A 21,868-nucleotide genomic window follows, 5' to 3' on the forward strand; every position below is an offset into this window, starting at 1 on the left:
CTAATTGGTCTATTGCTCTACTGGTCTATTGGTCAGCTGGGTGACAATTCTTATTGTTTCCATGAGCCTGTATCCTGTTACTAAGAGGGCAGCATATGAGTAACACCCTATGCCATAAAACACCTCCTCAGCATCACTTTTCAGTAAGAGACACTTTCCAATTGTTTTGTGGAAGCAACTCTGAAATCCTAGACATGCAAGGAAAAGACATTGGAGTTATCTGTGATTCTTCTCTCAACATACAGCCATTAGATTACTGAGATCATCACAAATGCTCTTTTTACAGAGTGTGGAGGGGGGTTTGGAATGGGGGCATAGTGCCCTGTATTAGGTGGCAAGAATTGGTGTTCATATCTTGATTATGCACTAAACCAATTAAGTGATAAGCTTTAGTTTCCTTATTTAAGGAATGATGGTTAATAGTGCACTAAATGTGTATTCACTAAAGGTTATGAAATAAGTCTCTTAGCTTCCTTGTTCCAGAGCACAAGTGTTCAGAGATCTAAATCATCTTTTGGTATTTTAAGTACAGTGGTAACTTTCAGTGTGACAAGGTGTCACTGAATTATGATTATACATTTTAATAAAATCAAATTTCTTTCTTCATTCATAATCATTTTTATTCCCAGCTATGATAGCCCCTCCTGCTGAGTCTTCCTAAAGAAACCACCTACATAAAATAGAAAACTCTTAGGCCTTAATAGTAGGCACCTTAAGGGGAGAATACTCCAGTGCAGACACAAAATTTCAAGGCCTAGAACACAACATTCACTGGGATGAAGTGGCTTGCCAAGTATCAAAATTATTGCCTCCTATTATAGTAAAATTTGCTTTTAGATGCTGAATGGTAGTGATATGTATACAAAGCAGCAAGGGTCAGGCTCTGGGACATGACAAACAGTTCATTCCATGTGAAGGCCACAGAGTTTTATGCACATTTTTTGAAAGAAATTATGGAGGTCATGGGGGGAAAACTACAAAAATATTGCATTAAAACACAAAACTTCAATTATATTTATTTAGTTCATGAATCTTCAGGTTAAGCCAATCTGGGCTGGGTATAGCTGATCTTATCTGGACTTGTTCATACATCTGTGGTTAGTTATGGATCAGATAGGTGACGTTACTGATCTCAGCTGGACTTACATATCTGGAGAGCAGCCACCTGCTATTTGATCTTGGACAATTCAGGCTGTGTGACTGGGATGACTGGAGTGACTCAGTTATTTCCACGTGCCTTGTTCTCTATGAGACTGGACCAGGCATGTTCCCACGACCATAGCAGAGTAACGGGAATGAAAGCTGAAATGCACAAGTGCTTTTTCAAGCCTCTACTTGGGCCATGTCTGTTAACATTTTATTGGCCAAATAACTCACATGACCACCTCATATTCAAAAGGCAGAGAGCTAGCCTCTACCACTTTAGTAAGAGGAACTTAAAGTCAGAAGGCAAAGGCTATGGATATAGAGATGAAGCATTGAAGCCGTTAATCCAGTTTAATGCAGAGTAGAATCAACTAGGTTCTGAAACTCATTTTACTATTACCAAGCTAAATTCTTGAGAAGCCCACTTAACTTCTTTTAGCCACAGGTTTATAGTGAGTAAAAGGAAAAGGTTTGACTATATAATTTCTAAAATCCCTTTCCAGTACTACTAACTTTTGGAGAAGTTGACTATGTGTCCCTTTCAAAGGTTTCTACAGCAATCGCTAGACACTTGTACAATGATCACAAAAGAAATGCTGTAATACAGCTTAAGAATCAAAGGAGGTATAAATTATAGGTTAAGCTAGGATACTGAAGCACTTCAAGAGAGGTATATTGGGAAAAAGACAGTGAATAAAGAATGGGGATGTAGCTAGGAAAAAAAAGTCACAGGAATCCGATCATGTTCTTTGCTGTATTAAGAGAAAATTTCCTCTTTGGGCAATTTCATGGAGTATATGGGTGTATAGAGGAGTTAACACATAAGATCTATGTCAGAATGTATTTGGCTTTTGACTTGAAATAAAATTTAAAATTCAAATAAATGCATGTTAGGAACTATGTTGATAAATCACATAATCTCTAACTTCTATCTTTCCTCTTCTATTGATTCAGTATTTGAATCTACTTAGCATTTAGTATTTGGATCCACTGCCTACCTATCCTGGATCCCTCATCTTTCATCTCTGCAGGCTTAGCAACCTTCATTCTACCTTCACCCAACAGCCTCCAACAAACACCTTCAATCCAAACCTGAACATTAGCAAACTCCAGAGGTCTGGAAAGATGAGATTTACAAAGAGAATTCTATTATATAAATCGAACCCTGAAGTAATGTTGAGGGGGAGACACAGAAAAGGAGGACTTTGTTGGTATTCCTTTGTCTAAAGTGGTGCTATTCAGAAAATGGTTCTTAGACAAGCAACATGAACATCGCCTGGGAGCTTGTTAGAAATGCAGAACCTCGGGGTGCCTGGGTGGCTCAGTCATTTAATTGTCTGTCTCTTGATTTCAGCTCAGGTCACGATCTCATGGTTCATGAGTTTGAGCCCCCATCAGGCTCTGTGCCTACAGCTCAGAACCTGGAGCCTGCTTTGGATTCTGTGTCTCCCTCTCTCTCTGCCCCTCTCCCACTTGTGCTTTATTTCTATCTCTCTCAAAAATAAACATTAAAAAAAATTTTTTTAAATGCAGAATCTCAGGACCCACCCCAGATCTACCAAATCAGAATCTGCATTTTAACAAAGCCACCAGGTACTTTATATCTATGTTAACTTTTGAGAAGCACTGATGTAAAGTTTTCCTATCCTGTCACTTTTAACACGCAGCCATCTTTTAAAGAAGTGCTCTCAACCGCAGACTGTGAGGTCCCCTTGATAGTAATCTGTAGTTAATTATAGAGGAGAGAAATTGGAAATGATTTAATTATTATGTATTAGAGCAGATTCAAAGATATGTTCTTGTACTTTATACTATTAAAAAGAGCAAGGAAGAAGGAAGTTACAGCTAGAGAACTCCATCTCCCTAGTAAATGTTGTCTATTATATGTATCCTAAAGAGAAGGTTGAAAGATTCTGCCCAATATCAAGGATGTTGGCAAATCCTACAGGGCCCAACCTAAACACTTTTTTTAAGTTTATTATATATATATATATATATATATAGAGAGAGAGAGAGAGAGAGAGAGAGCGCACACATGAGCAGGGGAGGAGCAGAGAGAGAGGGAGAGAGAGAATCCCAAGCAGGCTCAGTGCTGTCAGTGCAGAGCTTGGCTCAGGGCTTGAACTCAAAAACCCTTGAGAACATAACCTGGGCAGAAAACAAGAGTCAGATGAGTAACTGACTGAGTCACCCAGACACCCCAAGGCCCAACTTTTTAAGTCTCACCTCCCCTATAAAGTATTCCCCATATCACTTCAAGGCTAAAATACAATCTTCATTTTCAACATCCATAGTATATTTTGTCTTAGCACCCATTCAGCCCAACTTGTTATTTTCACCATACACATCACTTGTCACCCTGGAAAGATTCTACATTTTTCGTTCTTCACAGTGCCAAACACAGGACCTTGCACCCATCAGAGTGTTCAAAACATTGTTTGTTGATAAATGCTTCAAAGTCAACAAAAGCCCAGAACATAATCTAAATGAGAGATCCAACACATTCCATAATTGTGCTGCGTTGATCTAATAGTGACTCAAATGATATAGCTAGAAAGAGCAAAAACCACTTCGACAGAATTCCATATGTTCTCAGCTGCAAGTTAATGTTTTTTGTCTCTCTTTAGAAATAAAGTTATACATAATTAATAAGCAAGCACAATATGCTAATTACTTTAGCAATGTAATGTCATTTAAATCTTTCAACAACAACCTGTGGAAACTGGCATTATAATCCCTATTTTACATATAAGGAGATTTCAATTCCAAGAGAGTAAACAAGCAGCTCACGGTCATATTTGGAAAATGCAAGCACCTTTCATGAACAGAGAATCTTGTCTATCCCTTCATGAATGATCCAATTGGATAAATCGATGGCAACAGTTTAATTTGTAATGTCTTCCTAGCCCTTTGTAATGGGCTCTATTGCTAGTTGGTATTTGTTCAAAAGATGAAAGTCAATATCATTTTCAAGTAAATATAATTATTTATGGAAAATCTGCCAAAACTATAAGGATGCAACATAATCCAAGACTTGATTAAAAGTGTCAGGAATTTATACCCATTGTGAATTAACTGTATTCCTCCACATTGGCATGAAGTGCCCAATTTATTTCTGTTTGGGTCTGAAGTGTTTCCATTTTGACCTAGAAATAAATTGATCATCTTTTCCTCATTTTCTTTAGATTTCAGTTGCTATTGGCAACCTGGAATTACAAGGTTAAGCAAATGCTGCATTTGCCTTGAGTGGCTTGTAACTTTGAACTTTGAATTCATGTTCCGTGAGAATTGCTTACCTATAGGAATCACTACTGCCTTGCACGTGGCAAATCCAAACAGTCTGAATCTGCTGTTGAGCTTCTGCTGGAACTGTATGGGTTTTATCAACTTTTAAGTTTATTCTTTGCTTTATTGGAACTGGATACCCATCTATAAGGGTACTATCAATCTGGAAGCTGCAGTCACTCATGGTACTGGTTTGGGTTCCTGATTCTTCATGGTCGAAGTTTTTCCTTCAATGGGCCCCATGAATCACTAGCTTCTTCACCTTGTCCCTATGATTATGGATTGAATTCTCCTAGTCTGCATATCCAGCGTGGAAACAAGTGGCTTTCTGCAGGAACTATAGTTTCAGCACTTCAATACCCCAAATGCTTAGGCCTTCTTTCCCATTCTCTTAGAACATTAAAACCCCAGTTTCTTAAGATGGAGAATTTTCTCTACCACTCATGGGCCTTTTGGCTTTGTGTTCCTTTGTTATTCCTGTGACTTAAGGACTTATTTTTCTCGTATTAAAACTCCGTTATCAATTTAAATTAAATGTATGTGTTCTAGGGGCGCCTAGGTGGCTTAGTCTGTTTGGCGACTAACTCTTGATCTCAGGTCATGATCTCACAGTTCATGGGTTCAAGCCCCATGTCTGGTTCTGTGCTGACAGTGTGGAACCTGCTTGGGATTCTCCTTCTCTTCCTCTCTACTTCTCTTCTCTGCCCCTGCTCATTCTCTCTCTTTCTCTCTCACTCTCAAAATAAACTTTAAATATAAAATAAAATTAAAATAAAATATTTATAAAAATTGTATGTGTTCTACTGGATTCAGCTTTTCCCTGTTTGGAGTAGAAGACGGAATCTCCATTCAGACATTTTGACTCAAATTCTCATTGCAATTTATCAAAATTTAGAGGAAAACAAATAAACCAACACAATCTGTAATGGCTGGGATATGTAATGTGGTTCCATTTTTCCACATGAGATTTTCCAACAATCCCCTCGTAACCTGACTGACCTACCTCTGTAATTTTTATATGATCCTGTTATGTCTGTTCTTGGTTAAAGTAAAACTTCATGAGATTATTCCAAAAATAAGAGGAGTCTTGGGGCGCCTGGGTGGCTCAGTCGGTTAAGCGTCCAACTTCAGCTCAGGTCATGATCTCGTGGTCCGTGAGTTCGAGCCCTACATCAGGCTCTGTGCTGACAGCTCAAAGCCTGGAGCCTGCTTCAGATTTGGTGTCTCCCTTTCTGACCCTCCCCCGTTCATGCTCTGTCTCTGTCTCAAAAATAAATAAACATAAAAAAAAAAAGAGTCTGCAAGGTGGCTTGAGGTGATTTTGAAACCACCCATTCTATATGTGTATTTTAATGCTTTACCTGCTGTTTTCAGTAATCTCCCAGCTGATTGATGATGTTGAGGTTAAAATACCTGTGTTAATTCTTCATAAAATTCTCCTGGCCACTCTATCCCATGCTCAGGGGTTTTGCATTTTCCTGTTTATTTGGGATTTTTTTAAAAAAGTATTTGTTCTTATTTTGGAATGCTATTTTCATGCTAAAAGTGAAATAATCACATTACCATAAAAATGAGAAATAGAAAAAGTAAAAATACTCAGTCCCAATACAGCTTATATTTTAGCATTTTCTTTCAAAGTAATTCTGTATTCTTAGAAAATATTCTCATAGTTGTAGCCATAGTACATCTAAAATCATATGTTGACCTACTTCATTTATCACAGTCACATAATTATTTTCCCCCATTTTCACAGCCGTTTATTGTTTTACATTTATTGGCTGCATTACATTTCTTTAAGCAGAAGCCTATGTTTTCTATTACAGAAACTCTGTTGTATTGTTTTAACTGGATTTTTTTTTTTGCTTGTTTGTTTGTGAGTTTTATTATTTTCCCTAATCCTTAGCAGTAAATTTTAAAATATTTTGAGCAAGATGATTTCAGTACCATATTACCACATGCATTTCCCAAAGGCCAGAGATATTTTTAAAAGGGTTACAAGACTAGGAGGAATTACATTTTTAAAAGTACAGCAGATGCTGGGCCGCCTGGGTGGCTCAGTCGGTTAAGCATCTGACTTCAGCTCAGGTAGTGATCTCATGATTCAGGAGTTCAAGCCCTGCGTTGGGCTCTGTGGTGACACCTAGGAGCCTGAAGTCTGCTTTGGATTCTGTCTCCCAGTCTCTCTGCCCCTCCCCCACTCACGTTCTGTCTCTGTCTATCTGTCTCTCTCTCTCTCTTTCTCTCAAAAATAAATAAAAACATTAAAAATACAGCAGATACTTCCGGAGAAAGAAAAAAAAAGCAAAATAATCTAAAATGGCTAATGAGAAAGCCAATGGGAACAAATGGCTTTATGTGTATATCAAAAGTAACACAACTATACAAGAATATAATTATTTCAAGTGAATTTTTACAGAGTAATATAATTGTGCATTCTTGGTGGGGTTTATTCTATGAAAAAAGAACCTCAAAAATGTCTTAAGCTTCATATGGTTATTGTATGGTTAGGGCGTAATATTGAAACTACTTCCATATATTAGAAAATGTAAAGCAAATAAGTTATATTGTTATCAAAAAACAAAATATACAACCTGGAAGAAATGGACAAATTCCTGAACACCCACACGCTTCCAAAACTCAATCAGGAGGAAATAGAAAGCTTGAACAGACCCATAACCAGCGAAGAAATTGAATCGGTTATCAAAAATCTCCCAACAAATAAGAGTCCAGGACCAGATGGCTTCCCAGGGGAGTTCTACCAGACGTTTAAAGCAGAGATAATACCTATCCTTCTCAAGCTATTCCAAGAAATAGAAAGGGAAGGAAAACTTCCAGACTCATTCTATGAAGCCAGTATTACTTTGATTCCTAAACCAGACAGAGACCCAGTAAAAAAAGAGAACTACAGGCCAATATCCCTGATGAATATGGATGCAAAAATTCTCAATAAGATACTAGCAAATCGAATTCAACGGCATATAAAAAGAATTATTCACCATGATCAAGTGGGATTCATTCCTGGGATGCAGGGCTGGTTCAACATTCGCAAATCAATCAACGTGATACATCACATTAACAAAAAAAGAGAGAAGAACCATATGATCCTGTCAATCGATGCAGAAAAGGCCTTCGACAAAATCCAGCACCCTTTCTTAATAAAAACCCTTGAGAAAGTCGGGATAGAAGGAACATACTTAAAGATCATAAAAGCCATTTATGAAAAGCCCACAGCTAACATCATCCTCAACGGGGAAAAACTGAAAGCTTTTTCCCTGAGATCAGGAACACGACAAGGATGCCCACTCTCACCGCTGCTGTTTAACATAGTGCTGGAAGTTCTAGCATCAGCAATCAGACAACAAAAGGAAATCAAAGGCATCAAAATTGGCAAAGATGAAGTCAAGCTTTCGCTTTTTGCAGATGACATGATATTATACATGGAAAATCCGATAGACTCCACCAAAAGTCTGCTAGAACTGATACAGGAATTCAGCAAAGTTGCAGGATACAAAATCAATGTACAGAAATCAGTTGCATTCTTATACACTAACAATGAAGCAACAGAAAGACAAATAAAGAAACTGATCCCATTCACAATTGCACCAAGAAGCATAAAATACCTAGGAATAAATCTAACCAAAGATGTAAAGGATCTGTATGCTGAAAACTATAGAAAGCTTCTGAAGGAAATTGAAGAAGATTTAAAGAAATGGAAAGACATTCCCTGCTCATGGATTGGAAAAATAAATATTGTCAAAATGTCAATACTACCCAAAGCTATCTACACATTCAATGCAATCCCAATCAAAATTGCACCAGCATTCTTCTCGAAACTAGAACAAGCAATCCTAAAATTCATATGGAACCACAAAAGGCCCCGAATAGCCAAAGGAATTTTGAAGAAGAAGACCAAAGCAGGAGGCATCACAATCCCAGACTTTAGCCTCTACTACAAAGCTGTCATCATCAAGACAGCATGGTATTGGCACCAAAACAGACACATAGACCAATGGAATAGAATAGAAACCCCAGAACTAGACCCACAAACGTATGGCCAACTCATCTTTGACAAAGCAGGAAAGAACATCCAATGGAAAAAAGACAGCCTCTTTAACAAATGGTGCTGGGAGAACTGGACAGCAACATGCAGAAGGTTGAAACTAGACCACTTTCTCACACCATTCACAAAAATAAACTCAAAATGGATAAAGGACCTAAATGTGAGACAGGAAACCATCAAAACCTTAGAGGAGAAAGCAGGAAAAGACCTCTCTGACCTCAGCCGTAGCAATCTCTTACTCGACACATCCCCAAAGGCAAGGGAATTAAAAGCAAAAGTGAATTACTGGGACCTTATGAAGATAAAAAGCTTCTGCACAGCAAAGGAAACAACCAACAAAACTAAAAGGCAACCAACGGAATGGGAAAAGATATTTGCAAATGACATATCGGACAAAGGGCTAGTATCCAAAATCTATAAAGAGCTCACCAAACTCCACACCCGAAAAACAAATAACCCAGTGAAGAAATGGGCCGAAAACATGAATAGACACTTCTCTAAAGAAGACATCCGGATGGCCAACAGGCACATGAAAAGATGTTCAGCGTCGCTCCTTATCAGGGAAATACAAATCAAAACCACACTCAGGTATCACCTCACGCCAGTCAGAGTGGCCAAAATGAACAAATCAGGAGACTATAGATGCTGGAGAGGATGTGGAGAAACGGGAACCCTCTTGCACTGTTGGTGGGAATGCAAATTGGTGCAGCCGCTCTGGAAAGCAGTGTGGAGGTTCCTCAGAAAATTAAAAATAGACCTACCCTATGACCCAGCAATAGCACTGCTAGGAATTTATCCAAGGGATACAGGAGCACTGATGCATAGGGCCACTTGTACCCCAATGTTCATAGCAGCACTCTCAACAATAGCCAAATTATGGAAAGAGCCTAAATGTCCATCAACTGATGAATGGATAAAGAAATTGTGGTTTATATACACAATGGAATATTACATGGCAATGAGAAAAAATGAAATATGGCCTTTTGTAGCAACGTGGATGGAACTGGAGAGTGTGATGCTAAGTGAAATAAGCCATACAGAGAAAGACAGATACCATATGGTTTCACTCTTATGTGGATCCTGAGAATCTTCACAGGAACCCATGGGGGAGGGGAAGGAAAAAAAAAAAAAAAAGAGGTTAGAATGGGAGAGAGCCAAAGCATAAGAGACTGTTAAAAACTGAGAACAAACTGAGGGTTGATGGGGGGTGGGAGGGAGGAGAGGGTGGGTGATGGGTATTGGGGAGGGCACCTTTTGGGATGAGCACTGGGTGTTGTATGGAAACCAATTTGTCAATAAATTTCAGAAAAAAAAAAAAAATATATACAAAATTAATTACAGAATAAAAAAGATATACCAATATAGAATCAAAGAATTAAGAAAAAATTCTATAATGTTATATTAAATTTGAAATATCAACACGTACTAACGATTTTTCAAAAATACACATCCTATTGTCTCCTGAGAGCCTAAATACAATGATAGTCTGGTAGCAGTGAGCACTTTTAGCACCCAAGCTTGGTTATTAATGCTTCTCCAATAAAGGCACCTTGGAAAAGTACCTGATTCCAGGTCTGAGGCAGAGAAAGGACAAGAGGTGCCTGAGTTACCTTATTTTACCTAGAAAAGCAAGCAAGTGCTCAGAAACTGATGACAGCATGTCAAAAGGACCCAGGAGCATGCCCTTCAAGGGCTTCTGCTGGCATTATATAGGACAATTTGAGCTCAAAAAAGACTAATGGCTGTAACTGATTTAAACAAAAGGAATAAATAGAAATAAATATGTGTTGTCTGTAGTTATTCTCAGAGAAAGAGAGACAAGAAAAAGAAGACTCATTTGCTATTTTTTGAAATTACTGTTGCCCCAACTCCTTACTCAGAGTATTTGTGAATCAAAGGAAAAGAATTAAATGTTTACTCTGCCTTTTTAGGAGGAACTCTGGTTCCTCTCCACATGATGAGGGAAAGCTCTTCCTTACAGAAGAATACTAGCTGAATTTAAAAAAAATAGAAAAATGAATTTACTCCTAATAAAATAGGCAAGAATCATCAATTTCATGAAAAGGTGCTAAAGAAACTTTATATAGATCCAGAGTTTTTCCTACAGAATAATTGCCAATAGCCACAGGAAAACATGTCTTAACAAAGTTGAGGTCTGGTATTTACTACTTTTAGCCAAGTGATCAAATTTAGCATTGCTGATAGTGCAACCACACAATAATAGCACTCACTGATACATTACAATATGAGATTTAAAAGAATACCTATTGGCTATTCTTGTTCAAGCAAATGTTTAATCCCCATCTAATCAAACTTACAGGCTTAACTTCTAGTTTACAGGAAAGGCAGTTTTCCAGGACCAACTTAAACGACACCACAAGGAGATAACCAGACACATTCAACATGTGGGCATTCTATAAGAAAATTGAACAGGACTCTTCCAAAACTCCAAGTCATAATAAAACTTCAAACAATAAATAATTCAAGTGGAAGAAATAAAAAAGACAAAGACATTACAATTGAATGCAATATAAGAACTTGGAATTCTGGTCCAAAAAAAAGCTGGAAATTTTGGGAGATGTAATACTGGGAAAATTTGAACATGAATGGATGTTAGGTAACATTAAGGAATTATTATCAATTTCCTTGACATGATTAAGATATTGCCATAATGTAGAAAAATGTCTTTATTTTTAGGAGATGTGTGGTATACTATCTATGAGTCAAGTGTTGTGATATCTGAAAATTATTTTCAAATGTTTCACCAAAAAAAAGAGTGATAGGCAATAATAATACATATGTGGCAAAATATTAAGATTATTAGGGTTGTTTCTAGGGCTTTTGTTCTCATTGCTGTCATTGTGTTTTGTTTTTTTTGGGGTTTTTTTGTTTGTGGGATATTGATGGTGGTTTTTGTTTTTACCTCTACAAACAATGCTGCAATAAGCTTGGTGGTGCTTCCCTCTTATATGTTGATGTGCTCTCTTCTCTGGGCCAGATTCCCTTCCCAAATGTGGAGTTGCTGGGTGAAAAGCTATGTACATTTTCTTTTTTGTAAATATTATAGACATCAGATTATTGCCTAATGTTTGAAAAAGTCCATTTCTCACCAGATGTTATTACTCCTTTGAAAAAACTATTTTTCTACCAATATATCCCTTTAAAAAAATGTGCTATTGAATGTCCCTTTTTGTCAATGAGAGTGAACATTTTCTCAACTGTCTATATTTGCACTTCTTCTATGAATTGCTTGAGGTTTGCCCATTTTTTTCACCAAAAAAAAGATTATTTTGATTTAGATACAAAAGATTATTTTGATTATTTAGATTTAGATTATTTGATTTAGAATAAGCACTTACTAAGAAGAGAAAACACATTTATTTATAGTACTATACTGTATTGAAAAAAAATCCATGTATAAGTACCTATTCAAACTCATGTTCAAAGGTCACTAAATCTAAATAATCTAATCGACTGTTTATGTTATTGGTAAGGCTTCTAGTCAACAGTAGGCTATTAAAAAATTTGTGGGGAGTCAAAAATTAGACTTGGATTTTTGGCTATAAGGGTTGGCACCCTGGATCCCCACATTGTTTAAGGATCAACCATATACCTAATAAATTTTTTCTTTGTAGCTTACCATTTTTCTACCTTGCTTGAGAAGGTTTCTTTACCCTGTGATTATGCAATTATTCACCTAGATTTTTTCCTAAGATTTTTGTTTGCTTCCTGTTTTATGTTAAGGTCTTTAATATACTCCTTTGGGCAAAATGACTTTAGTTGGACTTGAGGTCAAACTGAAAAATCTCCTTAAATATCTGTCTGTGATTTTTCTGTAGCTTTTTTTTTTAAGTTTTAGCAGTTCTTTTGTCTTTTTATCCTACAGTAGCTTATTATACTCTGGTTTCAATTTGTTTCCTTAGAAAATTGGCTATGATTATATCTCTTTACTAATTCGTAACCTGTCTTATTTTATATCTATACCATATTTACATTATACTGAGTTCCCTACACTCCCATTTGTAAACTAACCTTCATAAATAACCTTACTTTCTTCTTGGTCTTCCTCTTTAAATTTATGAATCTCAAAACCTTGCATAACTAGATCAAATCTCTACCTTATTTTCTAAGGCAATTGAAAAAATGTCAGAGGCAGAATAGCATCCCAAGTGCAAAACTCTTGGACAATATACTCAGGCAGAGATAAAAACATTTGAACTTGACTGTGTTGTCTTTTCCTGCTTAACTATCCAGAGTAAACAGAAGCTATGAGTAAGCAACATCTTCTGAAAATCAAGTTAACTGAGAAATTTAGAGATTGAGTCTGGCTAGTCAAATTGGAGAACTCAGCCTAAAATGAAACAAATTCTGGCAATGCTTTTATTTATTTATTTATTTATTTATTTATTCATTTTAATGTTTATTTATTTTGAGGGAGAGAAAGACAGAGTGCAAGTAAGGGACGGGCAGAGAGAGAGAGGAGAGAGAGAGCAGGAGACACAGAATCCGAAGCAGGCTCCAGGCTCTGAGCTGTCAGCACAGAGCCCCATATGGGGCTAGAACTCACCCACCATGAGTCATTACCTGAGCTGAAGTCAGACGCTTAACTGACTGAGCCACCCAGGCATCCCAAGCTCTTATTTATTAATAACTGGGTGCAATGCAATAATTTGGCTTAAAAAGAGAGATTAAATTTCACTATATTCTTCCCTCTCTTTTTCCCATTTCCTAAAAATAGGTCTTATCAAGCAAGCTCATGTTTGCTAATGTTATAGAAAAGCTCCAAAGCATATTCTTCAACTTTAGATTTTTCAGGAAGATCTATCAGTCCTATGGTGATTTTCCCTCAAAAATCTGTTTTAAGATTACAGCAATGAAAAGATGGGGCCAGCTGAATTAAATTATGAGTGCTTTGTGATATCAGGCCATATATGACACTCCTTTGAATTTCTCTACTAGATCAGGTAGTTATTGCCACAATACTGCTGCCTACCAAAAAACTAAAAAAAACACAAAACTGAGCGGCATACCGCAATAAGCACTTACTAAGCTCATGAGTCTACGAACTGTAGGTGATTCTTATGGTCTGAGTCAGGCTCAGCTGATCTCAGTAGCCTTGCTCAAGCCTGTGTTTAGCTGGTGGGTCAGCTAGGGACTGGCTGGTTTATAACAGCTTCACTTTCATGTCATAGCTGAAGTGATAGGGATATAATTGGATCCTGTGTCTCCTATAGCAGGCTAGCCTGAGCTTCTTCACATAATGGCTCAGTAAACTTCCAACAGTGAGAGCAGAAGCACATGAAGCCTTTGAGGTCTAGGCTCAGAACTGCATGCTGGCACATTCTACTGGACAAAGCAAATCACAAGGCTTCCCTAATTTCAGGGGAATGAAAAATACACTCTACTCTTTGATGGGAGATACTTCCAAGGCCATGAGTACAAGGAGGGGGGAGGAATTGCTATCATTTGTGCAATTAATCTACCATTCCCATAAAACTTAAAGCTTGAGTTACAGAAAGTAGACATTCAATAGCCTTGAGGATATGATGTAGAAGGGAATTAGATTGGATGGCACTGAACTCCAGAAGAAGGATCTTCAAGACCAAGCCCTGGTGTTCAGTAAAGGACCATCTGAAGCTCAGGATGGCGGGGAGGCAAAATTAGGAAGGCTCCAAATGCAAAATCCATCGTCAGACCCAATCTCTTGAGTTTTCTGGTCTAACCCAGATTTAAATCTGCTAGGACAGAATTTAGAAACCCATCACAAGCCCAATAGAACTCATGAGTGTGGTTCAATTTGACTGCCAACAATAAAAAATCAGGACATCTTTCATGAAAATTGCAAACATTGGCTAAAGCTAAGTTTCTGGCACCCCTTTAGACAGAGCATGCCTCCCTTCACTCCTACTTATTTTCATGATTTGACTGCCCCCTCCACCCCCGCCCAAACATCTGAATTTGCAACCCTTAGGCTAGAATAATTCTAGACTCCTGATGGATAGGATTTTTTGGGAACAGAGCCAGACTTTACCCTTCATATTTTCTTACAATGAACAAGTATTCCATTTATAAGAATAAAAAATAAATAAAGAATAAATAAAAGGAAAGCTCTAACTTGAAATTTAATAATAAATGAAATTTTGTAATTAATTTGTTAATAACTGATTATAACAATACAATCTACCACTAACCCATGATAAAAGAAAAGTCCACTAAAATTATAACTTAGCCACAATTGGGTCAATAATTAAAAATTATTTTGAATAATTATAGTAATAATAATTATTATTATTGTGATTTATAATAAGGAATTTATATTAATCTTCTTCCCAGTTCCTAGCACAGGGTTCCTAAACTCTTGAAATTTCTTGACATTTCCTAAATAATGGGCAACAAGATGTCTTTTATTATGTTAATGAGATGACTTTTCAAAAGCCCCTTGGAAAGTTGGGGGCTGATTGTGGGGCAGAGGATGGGGAGCAATTGTGGGATTAAAGGATTGGACCTTACAGTGCCAACCCCTAACCTACAGGGAGGCAAGAGGTTGAATCAATGGCCAATGGCTAATCATCATCATGCCTATGTAATGAAGCCTCCATGAAAACCCAAAACGATGGGGTTTGAAGATCTTCTGAGTTGGTAAACATGTTGAGGGAGATGCAGGAAGAGTAGGTGCTCAGAGAGCATGGAAGCTCCACACCCCTTTCCACATACTTTGCCCCATGCATCTCTTCCACCTGGCTGTTCCCGAGTTACACCCTTTTATAATAAACCAGTAACCTAGTAAGTAAAATGTTTGAGTTCTGTGAGCCACTCCAGCAAATTAATCGAACCCAATGAGGGGATTGTTAGAACTGCCAATCTATATCCAGTTGGTCAGAATCACAGGTGACAACCTGGACTTGCAATTGACATATGAAATGAGATGAGGGTCAGGGACAGTCTTCTAGGACTGAGCTCTTACCTTGTGGGATCTGATGCTATCTCCAGGTAGATATCAGAGTTGAGTTAAATTATAGGACACAGACAGTGTCCTAGGGAATTGCTTTGTGGTATGGGGGGGGGGGGGGGGAAGGCTCACACACTGGAATTGGGTGCAGAATCATAATTATTAAGATTATATTATTTTTAAAAATCAGATTATTAAAAAATATTCAAAAGTGTTAGTTTAAGCCTTTGACATTGTCTCACATATCACATTTTCTTTTTTACATATAAATTTAAAAAAGAAACATCACTCTCAAGCACTATGGGGTCTTGTCCACCAGTGACCTCAGAGAAATTGACTCTGGTTATGTAAAATGTATCTAAAGCTGAAGGCCCCCTACACTAACCTAAAGAAAAACAAATCTACTATTTCCTAAACACAGGGCCCCTTGCTTTTCTTCCTTTCCCTATATTCCTTAGAAACAAAACTTTAACAGCATGCATTCCTGAATTAAACTTGAGACAAATTGATGGTGAGACCTGGATGGTAGTTAGTGGAAACTGCCCAACACCAGGCTGAGATTTCACTCTTGTAAAAGCCCCACACCCTTCCAAATTGTTGAGACACCTGGGCAAGCATTGGCCATTGTCATCTTGTCTGCGATGCTCCAATGGCTCACCTGTTCCCAACAGTGAGGGTTCAGCTGTATGTGAAGGTGCCTTTGCTCTATTGTAGCAATGTCAATCTCAGAGCCCCATGGGTGCCCTTCTCATAGCTTGTTTCCTCCTTGGCTTATTAGAATTCATATGCCAGCATGATATATTCATAAATACCCTACATTTTATATTTGGGAGGAATACTTGACTTTCAGTACTCAGGCCAAGCCATTTTTATCAGGCACTTTTTGATGTGGAAAAAAAAAAAAGGTCATTCAAACAGATCCACAGTCCATTATCTGAGACTCTTGGGATCATGGTTTTTTTTGGAATTCATAATCTTTCTGATTTTAGAAAGTGTAATATAATGCATATATTGTGAGCATAATACTCCAGAGGGGTGCTTGGTCATCCTCATAATCACATAAATTAATATGTCTACAGTACCATGCATGGATATTCACATTCCGTGAAATATATAAAGATTATAAATAGGCTTATTTCAATTAATGTCTATGTGTTTGCCACAAATTTACAATAAAGTTCTGGACTTCAGAACTTTGAGGGTTTTAGAATTGCAGATAAGGGATTATGAACCCACATTATAGAACAAAGTCTTGGCAGAATTTCTCTAGCATAGAAGCAAGAGCAAAAGGAGTTAAACTAAAGAGGGTGTTGTCATGCTGCTGACACTGTCCAGAATGTGGGTAAAGAAGGGGGGGTCACAGCACCGAGGGCCAGATGCCCTGAGCACTGTCTTGACCCTGGGTGGGCCAGGGCTCAGGACAGTCACCAGAGACAGCATGAAGCCACAGATGAAGCCACAGATGGAGGACATACGGCCAGGATCATAACAAAAAGTAAGTGGGGAGCTCCGAGGTGAGCCAGGCCAGGAAGATAACCAAGGTGTCCAAGGTAGACCAGCCTCATTGGTATCACTTGGGATCCACTGAGAAATGCAGGATCTTGAACCCCACCCAGATCTCCTGAATCAGAAGTAAAGTCAGGAGCCCAGGTGATCTGTGTGCACCTTAAAAGTTTGAGAAGCACAAAAAGCAATTCCTTAAAGGTTTTAAGGACATGTCTTAAGAAAATCTGTCTCAAGGCTACTAAGAGGAGAAAAAGCATGCTGTCTCACAGACTGTTTCTAAAACTCTACTCCCTGCTTACCATTCAATAAGGAAAGAAAATTTCATGTAAAATTCTGGGTTTCGATAGGGCTCAACACAGCAGAGCTTTTTAGCAGGCAGTACCCACCACCAGCCCCACCCTTCACCCCATCTACAGAGGCGCTCAGCTTTCACTTGTTTTATGATTATGGCTTCCATTTGCGTCTGCATTTGAGGAAAGGGTTCTGTGCCTTTTAAAAGTCTGGGCATTCTCCAGAGCATTAAAGAGATAAATTAAAAGACAGTTTATTAGGTAGCTAAACAATTTACAAGGCAAATAAAATTAGAATGAAAAAAAGGGAATCAAAATAAAGAGGTGATAAAAGAAGTCAAAACAGAAGTTAGAGTTGGTTACATAAGTATGTTCACTTTGTAAAAATGCGTGGATCTGCCCTCTAGAAGTACCCAGCTGTGGCTTCCCAACCTCTGAGTGAGGCCACACTTCACGAAGCCCACACATATGTCCCCTGTCCTCTCCAGTCAGCCTCTGCCCTCTCCCCAGCCTGATGCATGGTTGACCTTGGCACTCCCAGCTATCAGAAGCTTCCAGCCTTTACATTTAAGAACTTCAGATCATTGCATATTACTTCTGCAAACTTTTTCAAAAGATTCACCTCTGTGGTGCGCCTGGGTGGCTCAGTCGATTGGGTGTCCAACTTCGGCTCAGGTCATGATCTCACAGTCCATGAGTTTGAGCTGTGCTGACAGCTTAGAGCTTGGAGCCTGCTTCTGATTCTGTGTCTCCCTCTCTCTCTGCCCTTCTCCCACTCACACCCTGTCTCTCTTTTTTTCTCAGAAATAAATAAACAAAAAAATTAAAAAGAGAAAGATTCACTACTGTATATGTGTATGTGGGTATGGAATTTATTTATAATGCTGCAGGTCTTTAGCCCTGTTCCTCCACACAGAATCCGAAACTTGATTTTCAGCTATGGACAAGCGATGTGTCCAACTACACTCTGTTTTACGTCTCTATAGATAACCAAGTGGATGGTATTTACATTAATTCATTTCTCGCCCATCTTTGTACATCTCTTTCAAAGAGGTCCTACGTGGGTGGTTATAGAAAACTAAATGACGTAAAATCCTCTCCTCTCTTGATGTCTCCCAGCTGCAGATGGATCTGGAGCAAGAGTACCAAGACAAGTTCAAAAGACTGCCCCTGGAGATCTTGGAGTTCGTGCAGGAAGCCATGAAAGGGAAGATCAGTGAAGACAGCAATCACAGTTCTGCCCCTCCCTCCCTGGCCTCAGACCCTGGAAAACTGAACCACAGGCCTCCTTCCAGTGAGGAGCTAGAAGGGGACAACCCAGGAAAAGAGTTTGATACTCCTCTGTGATTGTTCCTGCCAGGCCTTCAAAACATGCATGGCCACTTCATCGGACTCTCTCTTACTACAAAGATCACTGCCCAGGAGCATCTTCCTGAGAAGCATCCCTTAGCCTAAAATCCACACCAAAGGGGGAGTTCTAGACAGATCCATACAGACATCCTCATGCCCAGGCTCTATGCGTTATATGGACACTACCGCAGGTCTACTTATGGAGAGTGCATGTATGTGGGGCTTTTGTTTTCTTTCCAATAGTAAATTCAAAGCAGGCAACTTCCAGGCTCCCTGGGACATTTAATGAAAGACAGTGTCTTTTCTGAAGAAAATCAAGCTCATGTTTTTATTTGAAGCTCTGGTGTAAAGTATTTCAAAGTAATAGAAATAGTTTGAGAAATGCATAGCACTATTTAACACTATTGACAGTCAACTTAGAGCATTTGTTTTCCTAACTGCCCCTCAACTACCATATCTTCAAGGTAACATGCATATTAAACTGTTCCATCCTTTGCTTTGCAAGCACTGGCGGCTTGCAGTTTGCTAATTTATTTATCGTAGAGGCATCAGTGTATTTGTTGCTGACGTGGCTTTATTAGATACCATAGTGATTCAAATAAGTTGGTTTTCTTTCTTGAGAAAAAGTCACTTGATTGTATCCTCACCCAGTGAATCTATCCCAAGACTTAGTAATATGGCTCCTACATTTGGTTACTTGGGCAAACTGACCACACACTTCCAGACAGTGTGCTTTCTGAGTTGACCATTTACACTGAAAAAGTCTGGATAGTCATTGGTTGTTGGCCTGAAATTATTACAAAACTACAAAGAGTCTGTCTGGTTGAATAAAAATAGTTGAGCTGATATATGTTGAGCAGAGATTCAATCAGACTGAACAGGTTCCAGTGGTTATTTTGCTGTCTCACATTTTATATGGTTCATTTATTTTTACTATAGAGATAAAGATTGAATATTTATGTAGAGAATACACAAACCCACATATAAATGATATATATTATCTCCATGTATATATGTACACACTCAGCCATGTAAGTGCATACACACACACACACACACACACACACATACACAAGTATGGCTGTGTGTTTTTTAATTGGCAATGACCCAAGTCTCTTCTATAAGACTTAAAGCCAAATTCAGGGATAAATACCTAGAGAAGAAAATGGTCAAACATCTGTATTATGTCGCTATTAAATTATATTGAAATTCTAAGAAACAATTGATGGAACCATTGATACGAGTGGAGGTAGATTTAGAACTTAGAATATGAATTTGATATATATTTTACAGGATCAAAAACTGGATTTTAAGTATCAGATTTTAAGCTTGTTTTAATAGAATATACAAAATGTATAGGGCAGCAATATGGAAATTTATTAGTATCTTTCATAATTTTTAAGTGTGACAGATTTCAATTTTATTCTAACATAAAAAATCTTTCATTATATATCTACTATGTACATTTAACTCACTTAACTATGTCTTTTGTTAAGTTTCTATGTTGGGTGGCATAAGAAAAACAAATTATATTGTGGGAAAACTGATCAAAAGTATTATTGAAAGAACTTGAGTAAGAGAGAGTAAATATATAGAAGAAAATATAATCTAGAGAGTAACACAAAGAACATTGAAGTTAAAGCCCTGAAGAAAGATGCTCACAGCTTTATTTTACTTTAAAATAAACCTGTCTGATTGTAGCTTAGCGAAACATTCTAAAATGCAAAAACCAGTTGTGTCCTGAAAATTGTGTTTCAAGAATTTAATATTTTTATGCAAATTATTTTATTTAACTTTAAGCAATAACTAGGGATCACAATTAAGTTTTAATCAAAATGAAGGCTTAGTTCAAACATTAGGCAAGAGTGTTTGATTAAAAAAAAACACATCTAGCAAGACACAGGGGAAAAAATCCCATCCTCTTTGGAGATGATTATATTTTGATGTGAAAGATTTGGGGTATTAATTAGACACTTAATAAAACTTATCTTCCACTGAAAGAGAATTCTTTTGTAAAGCATTCTACTTTTGCACTTTGAAAGAAAGGCATTAATCGTAAGGAAGCAAGAAAGGGCACAATTGAATGCTGCGTTTTTATAAACAAAATTACAGACTGTCTAACATTGCAGAAGAGTGAACTAATAATAGCATTCATAACCAAACACAATGATGATTATTACCGAACCTTGTATCACAGTTTAGGCCAGAGACAGACAAAAGTGGAAAAAAAACTTGACTTAACACAAACTGTTCTGGTAGTTGGATTTCATGATCTTAGTGACTCGATAGTCATTTTGCAATACATTTGTATTTGGCCATTTACTGTAATCACATTTTTATATCTGTACAATGACAGTTTTTGCAGTTGTGGGGTAGTGTGTAACACTGTCCATCTTGCATCATCGAAACTACTACAGCGATACTATCATTTAACAATATTAATATTACTTGAAATAGAGTAAGATAAAGAAAAAGGGTCTATATGATGTGCAGTTTTGTGCCTTTATGTATTTGCCTTGTTCTGTGTTGAATGTGTGAAATTCTGTACTGTGGTCTTTCCTATAATAGAGAGAGCTGTGTAGTAAATTAGACTGTGCCCCTCTGGTACCTTTACACTACTGAGAATAGCGTGGTTTTGGCCGTGAAAACCAATTTTCAAAATTCTAATGACATGCTGCGTGGTTTTGGTTTTCAGCATTTCATTTGAACATTTCAACATCGCCATACATTAATGAATACTCCTGTAATTGATAAGCAGTCGTTAAATCCTTCTGAAAGAAAGGGCCATTGCTTGCATTACTTTGAATTTAATGTTGCGCTTGTGCACTGTATAAATATTGTGACAGATTGGACATTGTGACTTTTGCCTTTTCAGAAGACAATAAAATATAGGACAAAGTATTTGAAACTCTTAAAGTGTACATATTTTGGTTCTTCTATCTCCAATTATTTAAAATGCGTAATTCACATTTTTGTAATAATTCTATGCAATTTTGTGGCATGATGTTTCTTCCACTTGTAATTTTATGTGCTTTCATCACAAATCCAAAGGAAACAATAAAAATTTCTTAACACATCCCAGCTGTTATTTCTTGGTGTCAGGGCCAACCTTTTTTTTTTTTTCTTTGACAGGCAAGATGGTGTGAGTGAGCTTAGTATCAGTCATTAGGAACATAAGGCCCACCCTGACACAGCCCTTCTGTGGCCGCACAAGAAACCAGGATGCTGCAGTGCCTGTGCCAGAGGGCACAGTTGTCATTACTGTATCACTCCACCACCCCA

The 21,868-nt window shown here is 37.7% G+C and overlaps 1 protein-coding gene across 2 annotated transcripts in view; it reads left to right on the top strand.

The window, feature by feature from the left end:
* The window catches only part of PLCB1 (phospholipase C beta 1), a 702,259-nt gene extending 680,597 nt beyond the window's left edge, over positions 1 to 21,662 (top strand). The window contains exon 32 of one of the 2 annotated variants that reach the window (XM_043602867.1): positions 18,356 to 21,662. In XM_043602867.1, coding sequence (XP_043458802.1) covers positions 18,356 to 18,583 — 228 coding nt within the window. In that variant the 3' untranslated portion in view covers positions 18,584 to 21,662. The remainder of the gene's footprint in view (positions 1 to 18,355) is intronic. The other variant, XM_043602869.1, reaches the window with a different exon arrangement.
* Positions 21,663 to 21,868: the final 206 nt, after the last annotated feature.

Source organism: Prionailurus bengalensis, chromosome A3, assembly GCF_016509475.1.
Source record: "Prionailurus bengalensis isolate Pbe53 chromosome A3, Fcat_Pben_1.1_paternal_pri, whole genome shotgun sequence".
In the NCBI taxonomy this organism is placed as follows: domain Eukaryota; kingdom Metazoa; phylum Chordata; class Mammalia; order Carnivora; family Felidae; genus Prionailurus; species Prionailurus bengalensis.